We start from the raw sequence: 18456 nt of genomic DNA, 5'->3' as shown, positions 1-18456 counted from the left end.
AAGTGAGGTCATTCCCAGGCTCCACTACTTCTCAGAGTCCCCTAAAACTTCACACTCTCAGGGAACAGCCTCCACATGTTTGGCCTCAGTGTGGCCACACTGGGACCTAGAAATATGTCCTTTGATGGACATGGGGACCTATTCCAGAACCCACCCAAGGCGCTGACATCCTTTAAATAAACAGCATAGTGTCTGTACATCTTCCATATACTTTGTTTAAGGTTTATTTTTATTTAGGTGTTATGCATATACATCTATGGGGGTGCATGTCATGTGTGTGCAGGTGCCCACGGAAGCTGGAGGAAGGCTTCCCTGGAGCTGGAGTTGCAGGTGGTTGTGAGCTACCTGATGGGGGTGCAGGGAACAGACCTGGGCTCCCCCGGAAGAAGAGCAAGCAACTCAACTGCCGCTCTATCTCTTCAGCTCTTCCAGATACTTTAAACCATCTCTGGATTATGTCAAGCACACAAAGCAGTGTGAATGCTGTGTAAATAGTTGCAATGTTGCAATGTCTAGAGAGAAATGATAAGGAGACAAATCTGTGCATGTTCAATAGAGACACAATTGAAGGCATAGTCTCCATCAATCAATCTCCAGTTGATTGGATCCCTCAGGGCAGAACTTACACATTCAGAGGACCCACTGTATGTATCTTAAAGGCTTCGGAAGGAATTTTAATAGCCAGCAGTGCTTGGGATTCACCAGTTTGGAGCACTTGGGCCCCAGCTGTGCACTTTGCTCTTGGGTGGTACAAAGAAATGTTTGCCTTTTTGTGTGTGTGTAGACTGTAAACAACCGCCAACCTCCACACCATGTCCTTTATGAGGAGGATCAGTTTTCCATTTCCTGCAGCCCTCCCTGTCACAGGATTGAGGGGCAGCTAAGGGCACTGATAAAGCCCAGCTTGCAGTACGCAGCCTGGTGTGCAACACAAGACCCATTTTGAGGCTGAGAATAGCCCCTTGGTGTCTGTGTGGCTCTAGGCAACTCATTTTCTTTCCATCTGAGGTGTTGGCATTGGAAGTACTGGATTTCTGGGGAGAGAAAGCAGTGTGGGGACCTGCTAGCCACATGCTAGGAAACTTGTCAAATTTGGGTGGTATCTGAGGTGTATTACTAGCACAGAAGTGGATTATCCATCAGACACATCACTATCTGTAGGCATGATGTCCTATGGGGGATGACTTCTTCATTCTGTAAATGCTCCCTGAATATTTGCTGTGTACAGGGATACAAGAGTGAGTAAGATCACAGAGGATAAACCAGCTGTTCATCAAGAGTGGGGGATTTACAATACAGATGTGCACAGCAGGGCAGGAAATGTTCCCTAGTCCGAGCAAGGCCCTTACGACTGCTACTTGGTGTCGTTTGCAGATTGGCAAAGTCAACACTGCTCCTCATTCCTTTATTGGGGGTTCATGAAGTCCTCTTCTCTTTCATCACTGATGACCAAGTTCAAGGATTTTCAAAACTTATTCGACTCTTCATTCAGCTGACATTGAGCTCCTTCCATGTAAGTAATCTGACTGATGCCATGGCTCAGAGAAGTACACAGGGCCCCAACAGAGAACTGAGCAGAGCTGTGGACCAATGCAGGTTTCTAGCATCATCAGGCTTTATTAGTGAGGATCTGTGATATTAGAAGGGTGTACAGATGGGGAAGTGCTGCCTGGATCCTGCCAGCATGATTCAGTGACTCAAAGGGGCTAACCAGACTTGTTCCTGGGTTGTCTCATGGTGTGACTCATGATCATATTAACTGTGAGTGTCAACATGAAGCCTTTTATTAAGGGCCTATTTTTTGCTGTGTTATCTGCAGAACATTGTACAAATCGAACCTTTTCCAGCATCCTATGACATATACACAGCACACCATACCACTGGGGTAGGGAGTAGGGAGTCTAGATCAGGAGGCTCTTAATCCAGACAGATGTGTGTGCAGCAGAACTAGAAACAGGAATTCAGCTCTGGTTACCTGGATGTTTTGGTTAACCAGTGCTAACTACCTATGAACTGACAGCTTAGCATGGCCCTCAATTTTATTCTTTCTCATGACTTTGGGAGTCAGGCGTCCAGAGAGGACATGGGAAGGATGGCTAAGCTCTGGCCTGGTGAAGCCTGCTGGGACCCTGTGGCTTTTTAAACATCTGCAGTATCCTGAGCTGGAACTGGCTTCTTTTAGGCTGAATTTCTGGGGCCTCACCCTTTTTTTTTTTTAAACCATCAACTGTAGTTCCTTCCTTCCATTTGGTCTGAGGGTCTTGTGCTTTCCACATGCTTTCTTTTTGTGGTTTCTCCACAGGGTGAGTGCTTTTGAATGTGGTAGCTCAGGTCTCCCAAGAGCATTGGGAACAGGGGCTGCTGGGCATTTTAAGTACCTAGGCCTGGAGTTGACATCTTGATGATTCCACTGCATTCTTCAGATTAAAGCAAGCCACTGTCCTGGCCTAGACTGAAGGAAGGTGAGATTGAAGACGGGCATGGATGCAGAGAGGCACAGCTCAGAAGCCAAGGCCACTAAAGCAACATCTAAATTTTAAACTTTAAAACATGAGCAGAGACGCCAGTGGCTGCATGTATAGGGCTGTGGCGCACGCCGGCAATCACTGCATTCAGGAGGCTGAAGGAGTAGGAGTGTTATGAGTTTGGGACCAGCCTGCTCTACCTAGTGAATTCCAAGCCAGCCTGGGGTACAGAGTGATACCCCGTCTGATCTACCCTTCTTGCAGAAGAAACACACAACAACTGACATTCATTTGGGGAGCTAGAGTTGTGAGATATGTCACATAGTACATGGTGAGCATCCTGTAAGACTGTAACCAGGAGACACCAAGTTCCTCTACCACACTCTGCAGGCCTCTGCCATCAGGAAGGGTCAGGTGCTGAGATCCTGTGCAGAGAACAGAGAAAACATGCTCACCCCCTTTGTTCTCACCAGTAACTTAGGACACAGAGCCCAGGACAGGGTACAGGAACTGAACGGCCCTTTTTCTTCCCTAACAGTCCTATCAGAGCTAAATTCTTTGTGGCTTTAAACTGAGACATCAGATCCATTGGTAACATTTTTCCCCATCATTGAAGCATGTTTAATTTATTTCAGTCTTTTGGGGGATTTCAGAAGCTAAGAGTTAGTAATTTTGGCTGTAAGCTTCTGTACAAGGTCATCTGAAAAGAGAAAAACAAAACAAAAGCAAATCCTCCAGCTGTTTGGTCGGTAGTATTTGGTGGCCTTTTGGCATACTGGTCAACCTAAACTCCAAATTACCTGATATTGCACATCCAAGGCAAGCTGAGGGCCAGACAGTCATGTGGAGATCATAGGACCAATTAATTTTTAAGGAGGAAACTTCACTTATCAGACTCCTTAGGCTGGGAGGATGCTCTGACTTTTTGTGTAATAAGCCACCTCTGGTATACAGCAATTATCACTATTATTTTTGATGATTCTGTGGGTTGGGCTGTCCAGGCTCCATAGGCATGGTCTTTTTGATACATGTAATTTTGGCTGGGCCTGCAAACATCTGAAGGCTGGATCAGGCTGGAACATCCTCAGTGGCTCATTCCCATGACTACATGTTGATGTGACCTGTGGGCCAGGAGCTCAGCTAGGACCATTGATGAGTGAACTTCATTTTCCTCCATGTATCTTGTGCATCTCACCACATAGCAGCTGGACTCTTGGCTTACAGCAAGAGCAAATGTTCTAAGAGGGAGCAAGCGGGACTGTCCATGCTTCGAATGCAGAGTCTCAGAAGTAAATACCTGATTAGATCCATGCTTTCACCACACTACCAACAGTCACAGGCTCGTCTCAGACTCAAGAGGAGGGAAAATGAGATTCAGGTTTTAAAGTGAGGAGAAGCCTGAGCCTGTAAAATGAGGAAAAACACTGGGGCCTTCTTTGGAAAGGAGCTGCCGCGGTGGGTCACGGTCCAGCCACCAGCGGAGGCTCTACTCACCTGCTGGTGCTACTGAGGAACGTGAGGACTCACAGCATCGCATGTTCTAAACCAGGATGGAGACAGAAAGCGTTTGGCTACAGACAGAGGCTCCCTTCCATTCAACACACCCGATACTGCTCTCCTCCATCTCACCGAGCAGAGATGAGTGTGGGGATGGGCAGACAAGGGAGGCACGTTTGGTGCAGCCCGTCTTAGTGACGAAAGGAATCAGTGAGAGCAGGCCTTCGCCTCAGCAGCTTTCTTTCCTTGCCGCTGGAGACCCCTTCACTCTTCAAAGGTTTACTGCGTAGAATGCTTCACCAGCCTCCTGCTATCATCAGGTCTTTGGAGAAATCGCCACATGTTGGGGACATGTGAAGTGAGAGCCATGTGTTCTGTGGGACCTACTCCTTCACACTTGCTTTATCTGGAGCAGGAGCCAGACTGCAGAGTGTTCTGAAACTGGTGAAGTGAAGACACACTTGTCATGGGAATCCTGTTTTAGCCTTCGTGATGATTCTGGCACACCCAAAGCCAGCTCTTCTTATACTGCATCCTCAGGGGTGGTTTATTACTTTTCCTATGACCCACAGCAAGCCCTGTTTCAATTGCATGTGTGAAAAAGGCCCCACTCAGAAGTAGACTCTTCTGGTGCATGAGAAAAGGGGAAGCCCATACTTGCAGACAGCATCTAGCTGGGAGGTTCCTGGCCTTATTCAGAAGGGACATGTTGGCAGTGGTAACTGTAAAGATCAGAGACAACTTCCCCCCAGGGTCATACTTCTTTAGTGTCAAAAGATATAGGAAATCTGGGCATGGTGGCACATACCTGTAATCTCAGGATTTGGGATACCTAGGTAGGAGTTTTGGACCAGCCTGAGCTGAACTGTAAAACCATATCTTAAATAAATGAATAAATTGATAAATAAGATATAGAAAGAGTCAGCCTATCATTGTGACCCTTCAGTTGGAGATGTGCCCATTCCTTGTGGGGTCTGGCATTTTGAGACTTCCTTTAAACCCTCAAGTGCTTGGGGGTCCACACATATCTGTTCCCCTGTCAGACCCACAGCACAGACTCCACAGATCTCCATATCAGTTATGGAAAGTTGAGATATATATTCTAAAAAGCCATGAAAAGAATAAAAAGTAAGACATGTCATCACAGTTTAGAAGTAGCTTGACATTGTACAAGACAAAACCCTTTATCTCAAGTGACAAAAGCCCAACTCATTCATTCATTCATTCATTCATTCATTCAATAAATATGTAATGTAATTCTATTTGTGCCAGGTATTTTCAGGTGCTGGGGATCCGGTAGTGAAGTCTATACATGGAAGCCACTGTCACTGTGAGTGATACAGAGATGGGCTGGTAATAGCCACATAGTCTTGTATAATATTAAAGGGACCAGCCTTAATATTATACATCCCAGGGGCTCAGGAGAGAGAACTACTAACGGCGAGGACTATTATCAGGAAATATAATCTCAGCACACCGAGTTCTATAGTCCACTTGCTTTAATTCTTCTGGCATAACATCCTTTATACATAGCTTCAATTCTGTTCTCATGTCTGATTTCTCTCTATATTTATCTACTGTCCCCTCTATGTTCTATCTTAATTCCTTTGTCTAGTTCTGCCCCTTCTAGGTTCTCATCCATCTTGTTCCTTCCCATATCATCTCCTCTCCCGTCTCCTTCTCTCTCATCTGGCTCTTCCTCATCTTCCATCTCGTTCCTCTAGTACTCTGCTGTAGCCCTTCAATCTACTTCTCTCCCATCTCAGTTTTTTCCTCTCAAGTTCTTACCCATCTAGTTCTTCCATTCTCTTCTCCCCTCTCTGTCCTCCGCTTTACAGTTATATATCTCTCCAAAATCACAATCCTCCCCTCCACCCAGGACACTCAGCCTGAACTTCCTCAGGCAGTGATTGTCCACTATCAGGATCAAATGGAGGGTTGATAAGAATTACAAAGAGGGGCACTAGTTATTAATTACCATTTGTGACCCAAAGGGGAAGTGACTAATGAATTAACTAAAGGCTAAATATGGGTAATATCTAAGAAGAGGGATCTTACGTGCACAACTATAATCTTAAATGTGTTTGGTAAAGGATGTTAAAAATCTATAAGTTGCTAGGTCAATGGGAGAAAATAAAACTGTCTTCTTTTTTCCTGTGGCTCCTATCTGTCCAAGCTGTCTGCCGTTTTTCTGCAGGGTGGGGGAAAGTGTGCTCAGTCTCTAGGCAACCTGTGTACAGCTAGATGCCCCTGGTGATAGTTAAAGGGAGATCTGGAACTGGAGGTAAGATTTGGGAAAGGAGGAAATTAAGTTTAATTAGCACATCTACCAGGCCTTCTCAAACAGGCAGCCTGGATGCTTTAGTCTGTTCTTAGAGAGTACAGAGGTATCTCTGATAAGGTACTTTCCTCCATCCAGTGATGGACCTGGCCAGATGCTACCAATAATGATAATTACAGGGAGGCTTGAACTGGGAGTTCTGGCTGAGCATATCTGTTAGCACAGAAGTTTATCTAAATATTCCTAGAAGTGGTTAGGTAAGTAGTTAGAGATCTATAAAGTTAGTAAGGCTGTAAGAAAGGAGGGGTCTGAGCTAAATTGTGTAAAGCTATTACTTAATGTCTACCTGACCCAGGCGGTGTCCCCTTGTGGAATTTACCTTAAGTCAGGAGACTCGCCTGTGGGTTGTTATCACTGTTAATCCTCGGAAATTGGGTGACCACCTGGGTGATGTCTCCTTTAGTCCTTGAAAGTGGCTAGGGGAGATATCTGATTCCAGAGAAAGCCTTTCCTGAGGCTGTTCTCCAAATGCCTGGAATGTGTATGTCTAGAGAGTGATCAGTCCACATTGTTAGCCCTTCTTAGGGAAAAATCAATTGGGAAAACTATGAAGGAACACATGATTTTCATAACAGAATACAGCTGATATATAACAAGCCAAGTAACACCAAAAACTCCTTGGGATTTGGCTTCCTCTGGAGGAATTCCCTGATTCCTCCAGGTAGTGACTTTGCCATAACAAGCTGAGTTCTTATGATATATTCCTGCGGCCCGCAGCAACATAGCAGTATAACTCCAGTCCTCATTAAAGTTGGACAGCCTTCAGGACCTCTTTGTGGTGATTTTGAGCTGAGATCTGAATTTGAAGAAGCCAAATTAGGTAGAAATTAGTGGAAAGAACATCCCAGGACACAGGAAGTGTGAAAGGGCTTGAGAAATAAGTGAGCTCTGGTAATCTGAGTGATATCCACACCCTTGTTTAGGCCCCAGCCGTACCGGATGGCACTGACCCTGGTGGCGATTAGGTTTTGTAGAGTGATGATGTGTGACGTCAGAGGCTAGGCCATTCATTGAAAGGGTTGCAGCTTCTGCCTGATTCACCCTCTCTGACCGAGTCAGGTCACCCAAGCAACTCTAAGGACAGAGAACTGAGACCCGCTGCCTTCAAGCTAAGTGAATCTGAACATAAGCAGAGATTCTAAATGCAAACACCTTTGCCTGGGACATAGTCTGCAAGACCATTTGAGCATTAATTGAATAATAATCATTGTTACATGAAGAGGAAGTCTTTGTTTCTAAGGCTACAGTTATGTTTTACTGTGAAATCAGAAAATTTCGGAGGAGTGGACCAATTTTTAAAATAACAGCTGAAGAGATGGCTCAGCAGTTAAGATTCCTAGCTGTCCTTGCAGAGGACTTGAGTTTGGTTCTCAACACTCACCTGAAGTGGCTCAAAACAGCCTGTAACTCCAGCTCTAGGGGGTCCAACATTCGCTTCTGGCCTTTGCAGGTACCTGAATACCTGTTCAAATACACACACACACACACACACACACACACACACACACACACATTTAGAAAAATCTTTAAAAAAATAATGATTTGAAGGCATAATCTACAACAGTATAGCCAGAGCCACCAGATCAAGCTCACAAGCCACATACGTTCCAGCATTTCAAGGCCTTATGTTAAGTGTCTGTTGTGTATAGTTTGGTGACCAAAACAATATGGATTTGTCGTCACATGCCATGCCTTTGGATGCCCTTCGGATGAGGCTCTGGCAGTCTTCACTGGACATTCTGGCTCAGGGTCACCAAGCTGGCTGGACTATAGTGACTGAGAGAAAACGGGGCGTGAGATGAGGCCAGCACCACAGAGGCCGGGAGCCTAGATCACCTCAGACTCACGCTTAGGGAGTTTATTTTGTGCTAAGTGAGATTAGAAACCACCGGAGGGAAATAATCTATCACTTCAAAGGAAATAGCTTGACAAGAATATAAGGGTGTTTATTAAGTCACATAAGTGAAAATTTCAGGACCAGGCATAACAAGATGCAGGTCCACAAGCAACCCACGAGCAATCTGTCACCCACCATCACTGGTCTCTGGCGTTGGCTTCATGCCCAGGAAGGCTCTTTCTCCACGTTATGGGGAGATGCCAGCCGTATCTCTGAGCTTACACTGTCTGTAATTACAATTATTATGACAGACCTCATCTCCTTTGCAGTGGACAGAGCTCCAGTTGGCCTTGCTGGTGTCACAGAGCCTGTTTGGGACAATTATTGTGGTGATGGCCGTCCTAAAACATGAGAACCTCAGGGTTAGCAACTATGCTGTAAGCTCAGGGAATGAGGCTGGGGGAAAGAATACAAGCTGGCAGCACTTGGGAGGCAGATGCAAACAGATCTCTGTGAGTTCAAGGTCAGCCAGGGTTACACAGTGAGACCCCCATGTCAAAGAAAGAGAAGGAAGAAAAAGTGAATTAGTCAATAACCACCATAAAAAAGTAGAAATAGGATTGTGGCCTTGCCTGTGTTTGTATCATTGAATGACCCTGGGTCTCAGGAGGTCAATTATCATGGACTTAAGGGTCCCCACAAGTACCCAGGAGGCTACCGATGTGCGTAGCGGGTGTCAGGGTAAGAAGAGACACCAGCCAGCATGGCTGACTCCATTCTGTGTAAGCACCACATTAGAATGCCACTTCAGGAGCAGATATCCTAGGACATTGCTGGTGACTCTCAGATACATCTTCTACCAAGCAGGAGTAGATGTGTCTACTACATTTTCACACTACATTTTCCTTTTGTTCCAGGGATTTCTGGTGGCCTTGCAGTATGGCTTTGCCAATGGAGAGGTATGTTTTCTATACTGCCATCCCAGCCTCTGGTGAGGTGGAGGTTATCATTCTAGGCTCCCTAGGGGTTTCCATTTGTGTGATTATATAACTGTCACTAGGATGTACTGGCACAAACTTTTGTTGTGAGCATCCATTAGAGGGGAATAGGAGGCAGATTAGACTCATGGGATGGTCCGAGAAGCTCGGAACACAGCCCTCAGTCTGTTGGAGACATGAAAGGGTTAAAAATGTGATGGAAGAGGCAACCTTGGACTTTAGGGTCTAAAATCCACACCCAAACATTTGGCTGACCACTTAGAAGCTTTGTGGCTTAGTCATTTGGCTTCGATTTTCTCATGTGTAAAATATGAACAACAGCTGGCCCTGTTCACAGTGGTGCCCTGGGCATGCTCAGCACAGAGTCAACACTGAGTGCCTGGGAGCAATGCTCTTCTTATTTTTATTATATTCTGTTTCCTTTGTGTGTGCTAGTCAGCTTTCTGTTCCTGTAACAAACACCCGAGATAATCAACCTACAAAGAAGGAAGGGTTTATTTGGCGCATGGATTCAGAGGTTTCAGTCAATGGTAGTTTGCCTGACCACCTTGCCTTTAGGCCTGTGGTGAGACCATTCATAATGATGGGACTACACAGTGGAATGAGCTGCTCACCTCATGAATGAGGAAGGGAAGGCGGGAAAGAGGGAGGGAGAGGGAGGGAGAGGGAGGGAGGGAGGGAAGAAGGGAGAGAGAGAGAGAGAGAGAGAGAGAGAGAGAGAGAGAGAGAGAGAGAGAGAGAGAGAGAAATAGAGAGAGTGCTCATATTCTAGTATCCCCTCCAGGAATAGCCCCTCTCCAGTGACCTGACTTCCTTCCATTAGGCCTCACATCTTAAAGGTTCTACCATCTCCCAAGAGGGGCAAGGGCTGGAGACTAAGCCTTCAATGCAAGAGCCTTATCCAAACTAGAGTACCCGAGGAAAGGCTTTAAGGGGCGAGAGGCAGAGGCCAGGAGGGTGTTTTCATGAGTCAGTAGTTTCCAGCCCCCTTTCATCCTTTCCGCCCTCCACTCCCGGGGCTGTCTCCTCCAGTAGAATGGACGCATCTCAGCAGCAAACCCCACTTCTCCTTGGCTTGCTGCTGTTTCTGTGTCTCCACATGGGAGCTCCCTGCCCATCAGGAAGGTTCCAGCTGAAATGCTGCTCTGTAAAGCCACCACCCGAACACCGTGCCTCGATCTTCCAGCGTCCCATCAAAAGGCAGAAAGGGAAACAATGGTGGACAGTTTTAACCTGACTCTATGAAGTCTAGGGCCAGGCAATGTTCCATCCCATGAAATAAAATAACCGTTGCAATAAGCAGGGCAGAAGGGGTTGTTTTAGTAGATAGAAAAAGAATGAGGGAAGCAGAAATTAAGAACAAAATGATTCAAAGTGATTTTTCTTGTAAGACAGTGTCTTAGTCAGGGTTTCTGTTGCTGCGATGAAACACCATGACCAAAAAGCAAGTTGGGGAGGAAGTGATTTGTTTGGCTTTATACTTCTACGGCACCAAAGGAAATCAGGACAGGAACCTGGAGGCAGGAGCTGATGCAGAGGCCATGGAGGGGTGCTGCTTACCGGCTTTCTCCTCATGGCTCGCTCAGCCTGCTTTCTTACAGGCCCCAGGACCACCAGCCCAGGGATGGAACCATCTACGATGGCTTCTAGGCCCTTCCCCATCAATCATTAATTAAGAAAATGCCCTACAGGCTGTCATACAGCCTGATCTTACAGAGGCATTTTCTTAATTGAGGTTCCAGACGATTTTAGCTTGTGTCAAGTTGGCGTAAAACTATCCAGCACAGACAGGCATGGGCATTCATGTAGAGAAGTGCCCGGTGGACATGAGATTACCCCAGGCAACCTTTTTGTAGATGGTTTAAGGTAGAGGGACCTTTGTTACCATACCAGATGAAACTGGCTTTTTTTGGGAAATTTGGCTGGTAACTCTCAGTTTATTTTGGTGGAATAGAAACTTAGCATGGCTGACTCCATTTTTATTTTCAGCACAGGAACTTAGAACCAGACCATGACCTTCTATAGCATGCACTTAACAGCCTTCACCACACCCCCTCCTGCTCCTGTCTCATGGTATCTTCAGCGGCTGCGCTCACTTGTCTTTCTTGTCTTTGTTCTGCTCCACCGGTAAAAGCTAAAGGTAGCCCCAAGGTAGCTCCCGGGAGCCACTTAATAAACACCTGCTGAATGGACAGGGGATCAGTGACTCCAAGATGACTTCAGTGACTCCAGTGACTCCAGTGACCCCACCTTTGTCTCCCCCTGGCAGGTGAAGGCTGAGCTGCGCAAGTCCTGGGGCCGCTTCTTGCTGGCTCGCCACTGGCGCTGCAGAGCCTGTGTCCTGGGGAAGAACTTCCGGTTCCTGGGGAAATGCTCCAAGAAGCTGTCGGAGGGAGATGGCGCTGAGACACTTCGGAAGCTGCAGTCCTCAGCCTGCAGTTCCCACTTGGCCTCTGAGACCCGGGGGGAGCTGGGGGCTAGGTCTCACCGGGGCCGGGGAGCTTGGCCCCGGGGAAGCAGCCTGTCTGAGAGCAGTGAGGGAGACTTCACCCTGGCCAATACCATGGAGGAGATTTTGGAAGAGAGTGAGATCTAAGGCAGGGTCTGTTGCTCCAGCTCTGCCACTGGGGACTCTTGAGAAGGATGTTGATGAGCCCGGGATCCTCCTCCTGCTCACTATGCCCATTTTGATGTGAAGTCTCCCCTGGGTCGTCAAGCTCGGTATAAATGAGTCTGTGTAATGCCCACGGCCCTTCCTGACATGGTCACCCTACTGACTCCCCTGCCAGGTGTATGTCCCGGAATGTCCACTGATCTCTGGGGCCTTGCCCTAAATTCAAGTGAATGCAGCCTTCCAAGAAGAGAAGTCACTTACTAAATAGGGTCCAGCTAGTATCTCCTTCCCCCTCGTGGTACATGGCCTCTTTCTGGGTGTAGGGTGCACCGGAAACCCACAGGAAGCTTTGAAGTGTCAAGTCCTGGGGACCATGACCAACATTCTGAGAGAGCAAGTGTGGGGTGATGACCAAGAATTGGAAGGGGTTGACAAGCATCTGAGGAAATTCTGGGAGGTTCGCCCTCGGCAAACGAACCCTGGGCAGGATAGATGGAGTGGCTATTATGCATTTGCTGCTCACCTGGGACATACCACTCTCCTTGGACAGGGGGTGACCCCATGTTGTCCCCAAGATCCCTCTCCTCCCTGTTTCTCTTCTCTTCCTCTCCTGTCAAATCTCACCTCCCTTTCTCCATCTCAGTTCTGTCTGGGGTTGACAGAAGTTGGAATGTCACTACACTGTATGTTAGTTTCTGTCCTCAGTGTGGTGGCCAAATGCCTGGTGATTTAAGGGGTGAAGTGCCATGTGGGCTCATGGCTTGAGAGCGCAGTCCATCAAGGTGAGGAAGGCACGGTGGTGAGGGGGAGGGGTTCTAGTGGAGCTGCAGGGTCATGAGGTGACTCATGGGGTGGCTGGTCACTGTTCTAGTCAGCATGCCGGTTGGTTTTTGTCAACTTGACACAAACCTAGAAATCTCCGGGAAGAGAAACTCTGAACTGAGGACTGTTCCTCCATCATACTGTCCCATAGGCAAGTCTGTGGGAGCATTTTTTTTTTGATTAACGGTTGATGTGGAAGGGCCCAGCCCACCGTGGGTGGTGCCATCCCTAGGCAGGTGGTCCTGGGTTGTATAAGAAAGCAGGCTGAGTGAGTCATGAGGAGCAAGCCAGTAAGGCACACTCCTGTATCACCTCCTGCCTCTGCTCCTGCTTGAGTTCATACCCTGACTTCACTCAGTGATGGACTGATGTGGAAGTGTGAGTCAAACAAACCCTTTCCTCCCCAACTTGTTTTTGGTCATGATGTTTATCATGGCAGAATAAAAAAGCAAATCAGGACAGAAATTGGTACTGGAGAGTGGGCTACTGCCATGACAGATCTGACTGTGTCTTTTGGGGGAGGATTGTAGAAGTGTTTGGAACTTCAGACTGGAAAAGCCTCTGAGTGTTCAAATCTTCATGGGTGTTACCAGACAGTTGGAGTGTTGAGGGAGATGCAGTTGATAGAGGCCTGGCTTGTGAATTTTTAGAGGGAAGCAAAGACCCTACAAGGGTTGTCTGAGCTGTTTTGAATTGAGTTTGTAGCTTCTGGTCAGCTGAGGGTGATGAATCCACTTAGTAAGAGATCAGCATCACTGAGGCAAAGCCTTCTGGGAGGTGTTCCTCAGGATAGGAAGCCGTGGTCTGGTGGGGAGGCCGTGACCAGGCTGTACATCAGACCAGCAGCAAAACTGGGCAAACCAGGAAGTCGGGCAGCAGTGAAAGAGGGTGGCTGGTGCTCTGCGCTCCTTTTCCACCTTATTCAGCGGGTGGGATGGTGCTGCCCACGTTCAGGGTCTTCCCTCCTCACGTAAACCTCTCTAGAAATGTCCGAAGGCACAGTGAAAGGTGTGTCTCCGAGGCGATTCTAAGTCCAGGCAAGCTGACAGTGAAGATCCACCACACTGTCCTTTCTCTGGCCTCAGCTGCCGGAAGCCTTCTGAATGTTGTCATTGGTTCTGTCCTCTTCTTCCTGGGTCCTCCTGTCCTTCTGAAGTCAGCTTCTACCAGCCCACTTGTTCTACATACCTCAGGGAGAGGAACATCCTTCCATTGATCCTTTGATAGCCAGGCTTCCTGCTGCAGGAGGCTAATCCACTACTTTCCTGACTCAAGCCCCATGGACAAGAATTTTTCCTCCCAGACAGGTGCTGACAGCCCAGGGGAGGGAAAAGAACTCCAGCTGAGTGTGGACTTGCCGGGGGTGGCGCAAGAAGCCCAAGACTCTACAGCTGTCAGGCTTATTGGACCTTCATGCCAATGGGAAATCAGCTGCATTTGACCTGACCTATGGAGGCTGAGGAGGGTCAGGCAGCCAAGGCCAGGCTCAGTTACGGAGGCCACAAGGCAAGAGGTTACAGAATGATTGAGGGAGGAACTGTTTGTAGAAACATTGTGCAGATGGCAAGGAGTGCTGCTTTTTAGTGGGCAAAGTGTATGTGTCCATGGTGGGGTATGTGTCCATGGTGGGGTATGTGTCCATGGTGGGGTATGTGTCCATGGTGGGGGTATGTGTCCATGGTGGGGTATGTTACCTGGGTGGGGTATGTGTCCATGGTGGAGTATGTTGCCTGGGTGGGGGGTATGTGCCCATGGTGGGGGATGTTGCCATGGATAGGAACACTGCCTTGATACTTCTCAAGCAGGGCTTCTGGGCTCAGCAAATGGAACTCAAGATATTCCATTGTATGTGAACTTCAGAAGATATCCATGGACATGGATAATCTCCTTATGTTAAGTTTATCCCATAATAGACTGAAATTCATCTGAAATTCGAATCTAATTGTACATTGTGTCTTACCTGGCCACTCTCTTTATAAGGAGATGTGAAGGCAAGACCAGAACAAGGTGAGCAAGTCAGCAAGGACAAGGGTGAACCACTTAAGGTGGTCAGTTGTCTCTGAAAAGCACAGTGATAAAATAAATTGTAACATAATGCAATATATATATATTTTTAAAGTCAAACCCACTAACTATAGCCCATAGGCCACTTGTAAGGATAAAGTTTATTGCCACCAGGGCAGGGTTGAGTGTGCAAAAGATGAAGGCCCAGAATGCTAGCAGCATAGGTTCTAACCATGACCTTGTCTACAATAGTGTGTTCATTTTATCAATAATTTTGGTATTGAGTGATTGCATTAAAATATTATTTATCTCGACTATGGAGCTTTCCTGGTGTCCCCTTACATTCTACACCATTCCCAGCCCCGGTTTGTAGGGTGTGGACAGACATTAAGCAAGTACATAATGAAACAAGGGTTTGGGGTATCTAAATTTCCAGAATTTATATTCAAACACATATCCCATTTCTCTCTCTTTTTTTTGCAAACGTACTTCCTTTCCCTGTTACTGGGCAGGCAGCTCCAAGAATGCTGGGACATCTTGCTTTTCTAGCATGTGCCCAGCCCAGGGCTGGTGTGGAAAAGTGGTTCCAGATCCACTGGCTGAGAGAGGGTTAAATACTGGTGAGTGTCAGGTGTTGCCTAGATGGGGGGGGGGGGAGGGGGGCTGTCTGAGATCTTATCAGGAACAGGGAGAGCGGTTTCCCTAAAGCGGTCTGTAGACAGAGTCACCCTCCCACACTTCTTCCGCTTTGTTGTGCTGCTGAGTAAAACGAGTTTGTTTAAGTTGGTTTTCCTGCCGTCCATTCTCTGTTTCTCATTGAGCCGGAAGTCTCCCACCTGCCTGGGGAATCCCTTGAACTGGTTCTGAGAAGAAGTGGGGAGAAAGGGTGTGGTCCATCGTTTCGGAAGGGCCAGAAGCAGAGGTCAGCTGTCAAAAGGGTTAGGCCAGTGGTCTCTGTTTTTCCAAACCAGCTCTTAAATCTCTCAGTGTGCTGGTTGCTTGCAGGTCTAGCCTGCTGCCCACAGTCCTTCTGACACTGGGTGACAAAACGGGGCGTTGTACATGCCAAGCAAATGCTGTGCCTCTGGGCTCCATCCCTAAACACTGCCCACCCCCTCCCCATTATTTTCTTTTTCTTGAAACAGAATCTTGCTATGTAGCCAAGGCTGGCCCAAAACTCAGTGTGTAGTCACAGTGACCCTGAATTTACAATCCTTCTGCCTCAGCCTCCCAAGGGCTGGGATTACAGCCACGTGTTACCATTCCCTGTGTGGAAACCTTTTAAATGGAGCAATGGCTGCATCTGATTCCATTTATTCGGATAGAATACCCAGTGTCTGGAAGCAGAAACCCAGGCATGGCTGGATCTGACTGCGGATATCCTGATTGAATACCCCAAGTCGGGAAGCAGGAACCAAGGCATCTGCTGCCATCTATAGAAGAATTATTCACAGGATCCAAAAATGGGAACATCTTGGTGTCTATCACCCCCTGGCTCCATGGGTAGTGTCTAAGCCTGAGGAGGGAAGTAAAGCGATCGACTGCTCTAGGAGAGCTGCTTCTCATGATGACTGCCACGTCTATCATGGAGTCACTCTAACGGATCTTCCTACAGAAGACTTTGCAGCACATCAGGAGTCCTACAACCATGCCCGCCGTAGTGGAAAATCTGGTGTCCGGGCACAGCAAGGGCACCAGGCGCTAAGAGACTTATGGGTGAATCTGTGGGAGCCACAGGGACTTCATGATTAGGCAGCCTGTTCTTTCAGACTTGAGTGACAATGATATCCAGACCTCCGATGGAAATAAGAAGGCCCCAGTCTCATAGTCCACCAGGAGTCTTAATCAAGGAAGGGATGGGAAGAGGCCTGGAGGGGATCCTGAAGTCACTGTGGGATAGACTAAATGCCCCAGTCCCCTCCCTGCACTGGCACCCAGGTACCCACCATTTCTATAACAGAGAAGCATCTTAAACAGGTGATCTGTCCAATCATTCCCTCATCCCTGAATTGCTCCGGAGATGCTGTGTGTTGCATCTCTCTTCTGCCATAGATGATGAACTATCCCAAGATTCATGATCCTGTCATGTCCAGGATCAAAACTTCTGCAGGCACCCTGGTGTCATCAGAAAGGCTCTAATGTAAGTCCTAAGTCCTACTCTTCTTTCCTCAGTGTTCTCATCTGTATTGCAGATGTGGTAATACTTCTACCCCTAAAATAGTAACTACAAAGAGCCTCACACTGTGCCTGACTCACAGACAGCATTCAGGTGCTCACTGTCTTGTTCTCTTTCTCCCAAGAGCAGTGTCTCTGGGTTGGTGATTGGGACATCACTGTGGCTAAGTCTTGGGAGCTGCAAAGGATCGCCCCAAACACCAGCAAAGGGAGACACCCCAGCCTCAGGGAGTTGTGTACAGGTCGATGAAGGGTCAGAGCATCCATATATTTCCCTGACCTCATCTTGGAACTCGAGGCTGGAGAATCAATGGGCTTTCTACATGAGTCTTGTGGTCTTGGAGAAGCCACTTGAGGCATTCTTGGGTAGCCCCAGCCCTGGAGCTTCAAGGGAGCCATGTATACTGACTGGTACATGTCCCTGGCTCAGTCTCTGCCTCTCAGCTGGCTGGCCTTGGACAAGCTGCTTCTATGAGTTCTGTTTCCTTGTCTCCTACATGAGGGCCTGGGGGCGGGGAGAGGGGGGCATCTATGGCTCACTCTTCACTACCCACCCAACCAGTCAGGGCTCCTGTCCATCCCCTGAAAACAGTGCCACCCCAAGGTTTCCTGTCTCGGTAGATGGCACTGCTACGTAGCCAGCCACGGGCCCCCTGCCATCCTTGCTCCTCTTTTTTCTCATGTGTCAGTGGCAGGAGTACCCTCTGCAGCTGTCCTTTCGTCCTTCTGCCACTCCTGAACCCAGGCCACCATTGTCACCACTGGCCCCCAGTCTCGCCCACGTATTCTATCCACCCTGCTAGGAGCTTGCTCCCCAAAACAAGCCTTTCCTACTTGGACTGGCACAGGCACTGGCAAAGGCTGCAAAGGACATTTCAGGATTACAGTTCTCTGGAAGCAGATGCCCCTTCCTGCATCCGTGGCTGTGCCAGTCACTCTGAGATTCGAGCTCTCCGCCTTCCTCCCATTTCCCCCTAGAGTCTGCTGTGAGTGGGTCTGAATGTATCGCTTCATCGGAAATAGCGTCTCTGGTCATTACTGACAAGCCAGCCCCTAGAGTGTTATGTATTCCCTTAGTGCTCTGCATGTCACCATGGTAACCTTGGTCCTGGCATTAAGCTCCATCAGCCTGGTAGAGAGGCCCATGCCTGTAATGTTAGCTCATGGAAGGCTTAAGCAGGTAGATCTTTCTGGGTTCAAGATCAGCATAGGCTCCAGAGTGAGACTTTGTCTTGAAAAAAACCTAACCCGAAGAAACAAGATCCATCATCTTCCCTCAGAGACCTTTATCTCTCAGGAGAGCACCACTCAGGGCCATGCACATCTCCTTCAGCACCCTTGCTGGCCTAGAGCTGCAATCACATCAACCCCTCCAGCTGCCAGGAAGCGGTTCCTTTTCCAGGTGGAAAATGATCAGCCAGCTGTGTGCCCACTCCTTTTATTGCAACCTGCTTACCCAGCAATCCCCAAAGGAGCTTAAGCAGGGCTGACATTTGGGACTCCTACGACCTAAGCCTGGGATTATCACAAAGCTACCTGGGCAGGAGAAGGAGACAGGTAGGGTGGGAAGGGACGGTCACCGAAGACAAAAGGAAGCAGAAACCGTGTCCTGCTAAGGACCTTTAGTTGGCAAGGAGAGGTTTGGTTCCCCATCTCTCCAGGCCCAGTGTGTGTGTGTGTGTGTGTGTGTGTGTGTGTGTGTG

General features: G+C 48.0%; 2 protein-coding genes across 2 annotated transcripts in view; one reads left to right on the top strand and one right to left on the bottom strand.

Annotated features, from left to right (window-relative positions):
- The window catches only part of Glp2r (glucagon like peptide 2 receptor), a 57676-nt gene extending 42453 nt beyond the window's left edge, over positions 1–15223 (top strand). The window contains exons 11-13 of the mRNA XM_006973504.4: positions 1375–1513; positions 9058–9099; positions 11408–15223. Coding sequence (XP_006973566.3) covers positions 1375–1513; positions 9058–9099; positions 11408–11734 — 508 coding nt within the window. The 3' untranslated portion in view covers positions 11735–15223. The remainder of the gene's footprint in view (positions 1–1374; positions 1514–9057; positions 9100–11407) is intronic.
- Positions 15224–18298: 3075 nt separating this feature from the next.
- Positions 18299–18456, bottom strand: part of Rcvrn (recoverin) — an 8507-nt gene continuing 8349 nt past the window's right edge. The window contains exon 3 of the mRNA XM_006973640.4: positions 18299–18456. This exon is cut by the window's right edge and continues 233 nt beyond it. The gene's annotated coding sequence lies outside the window, so the exon portion shown is untranslated.

Source organism: Peromyscus maniculatus, chromosome 8 (assembly GCF_049852395.1).
Source record: "Peromyscus maniculatus bairdii isolate BWxNUB_F1_BW_parent chromosome 8, HU_Pman_BW_mat_3.1, whole genome shotgun sequence".
NCBI classification, from domain to species: Eukaryota; Metazoa; Chordata; class Mammalia; order Rodentia; family Cricetidae; genus Peromyscus; species Peromyscus maniculatus.
Note: the sequence above shows the minus strand (reverse complement) of the source record. Positions and strands in the feature narration are given on the sequence as shown.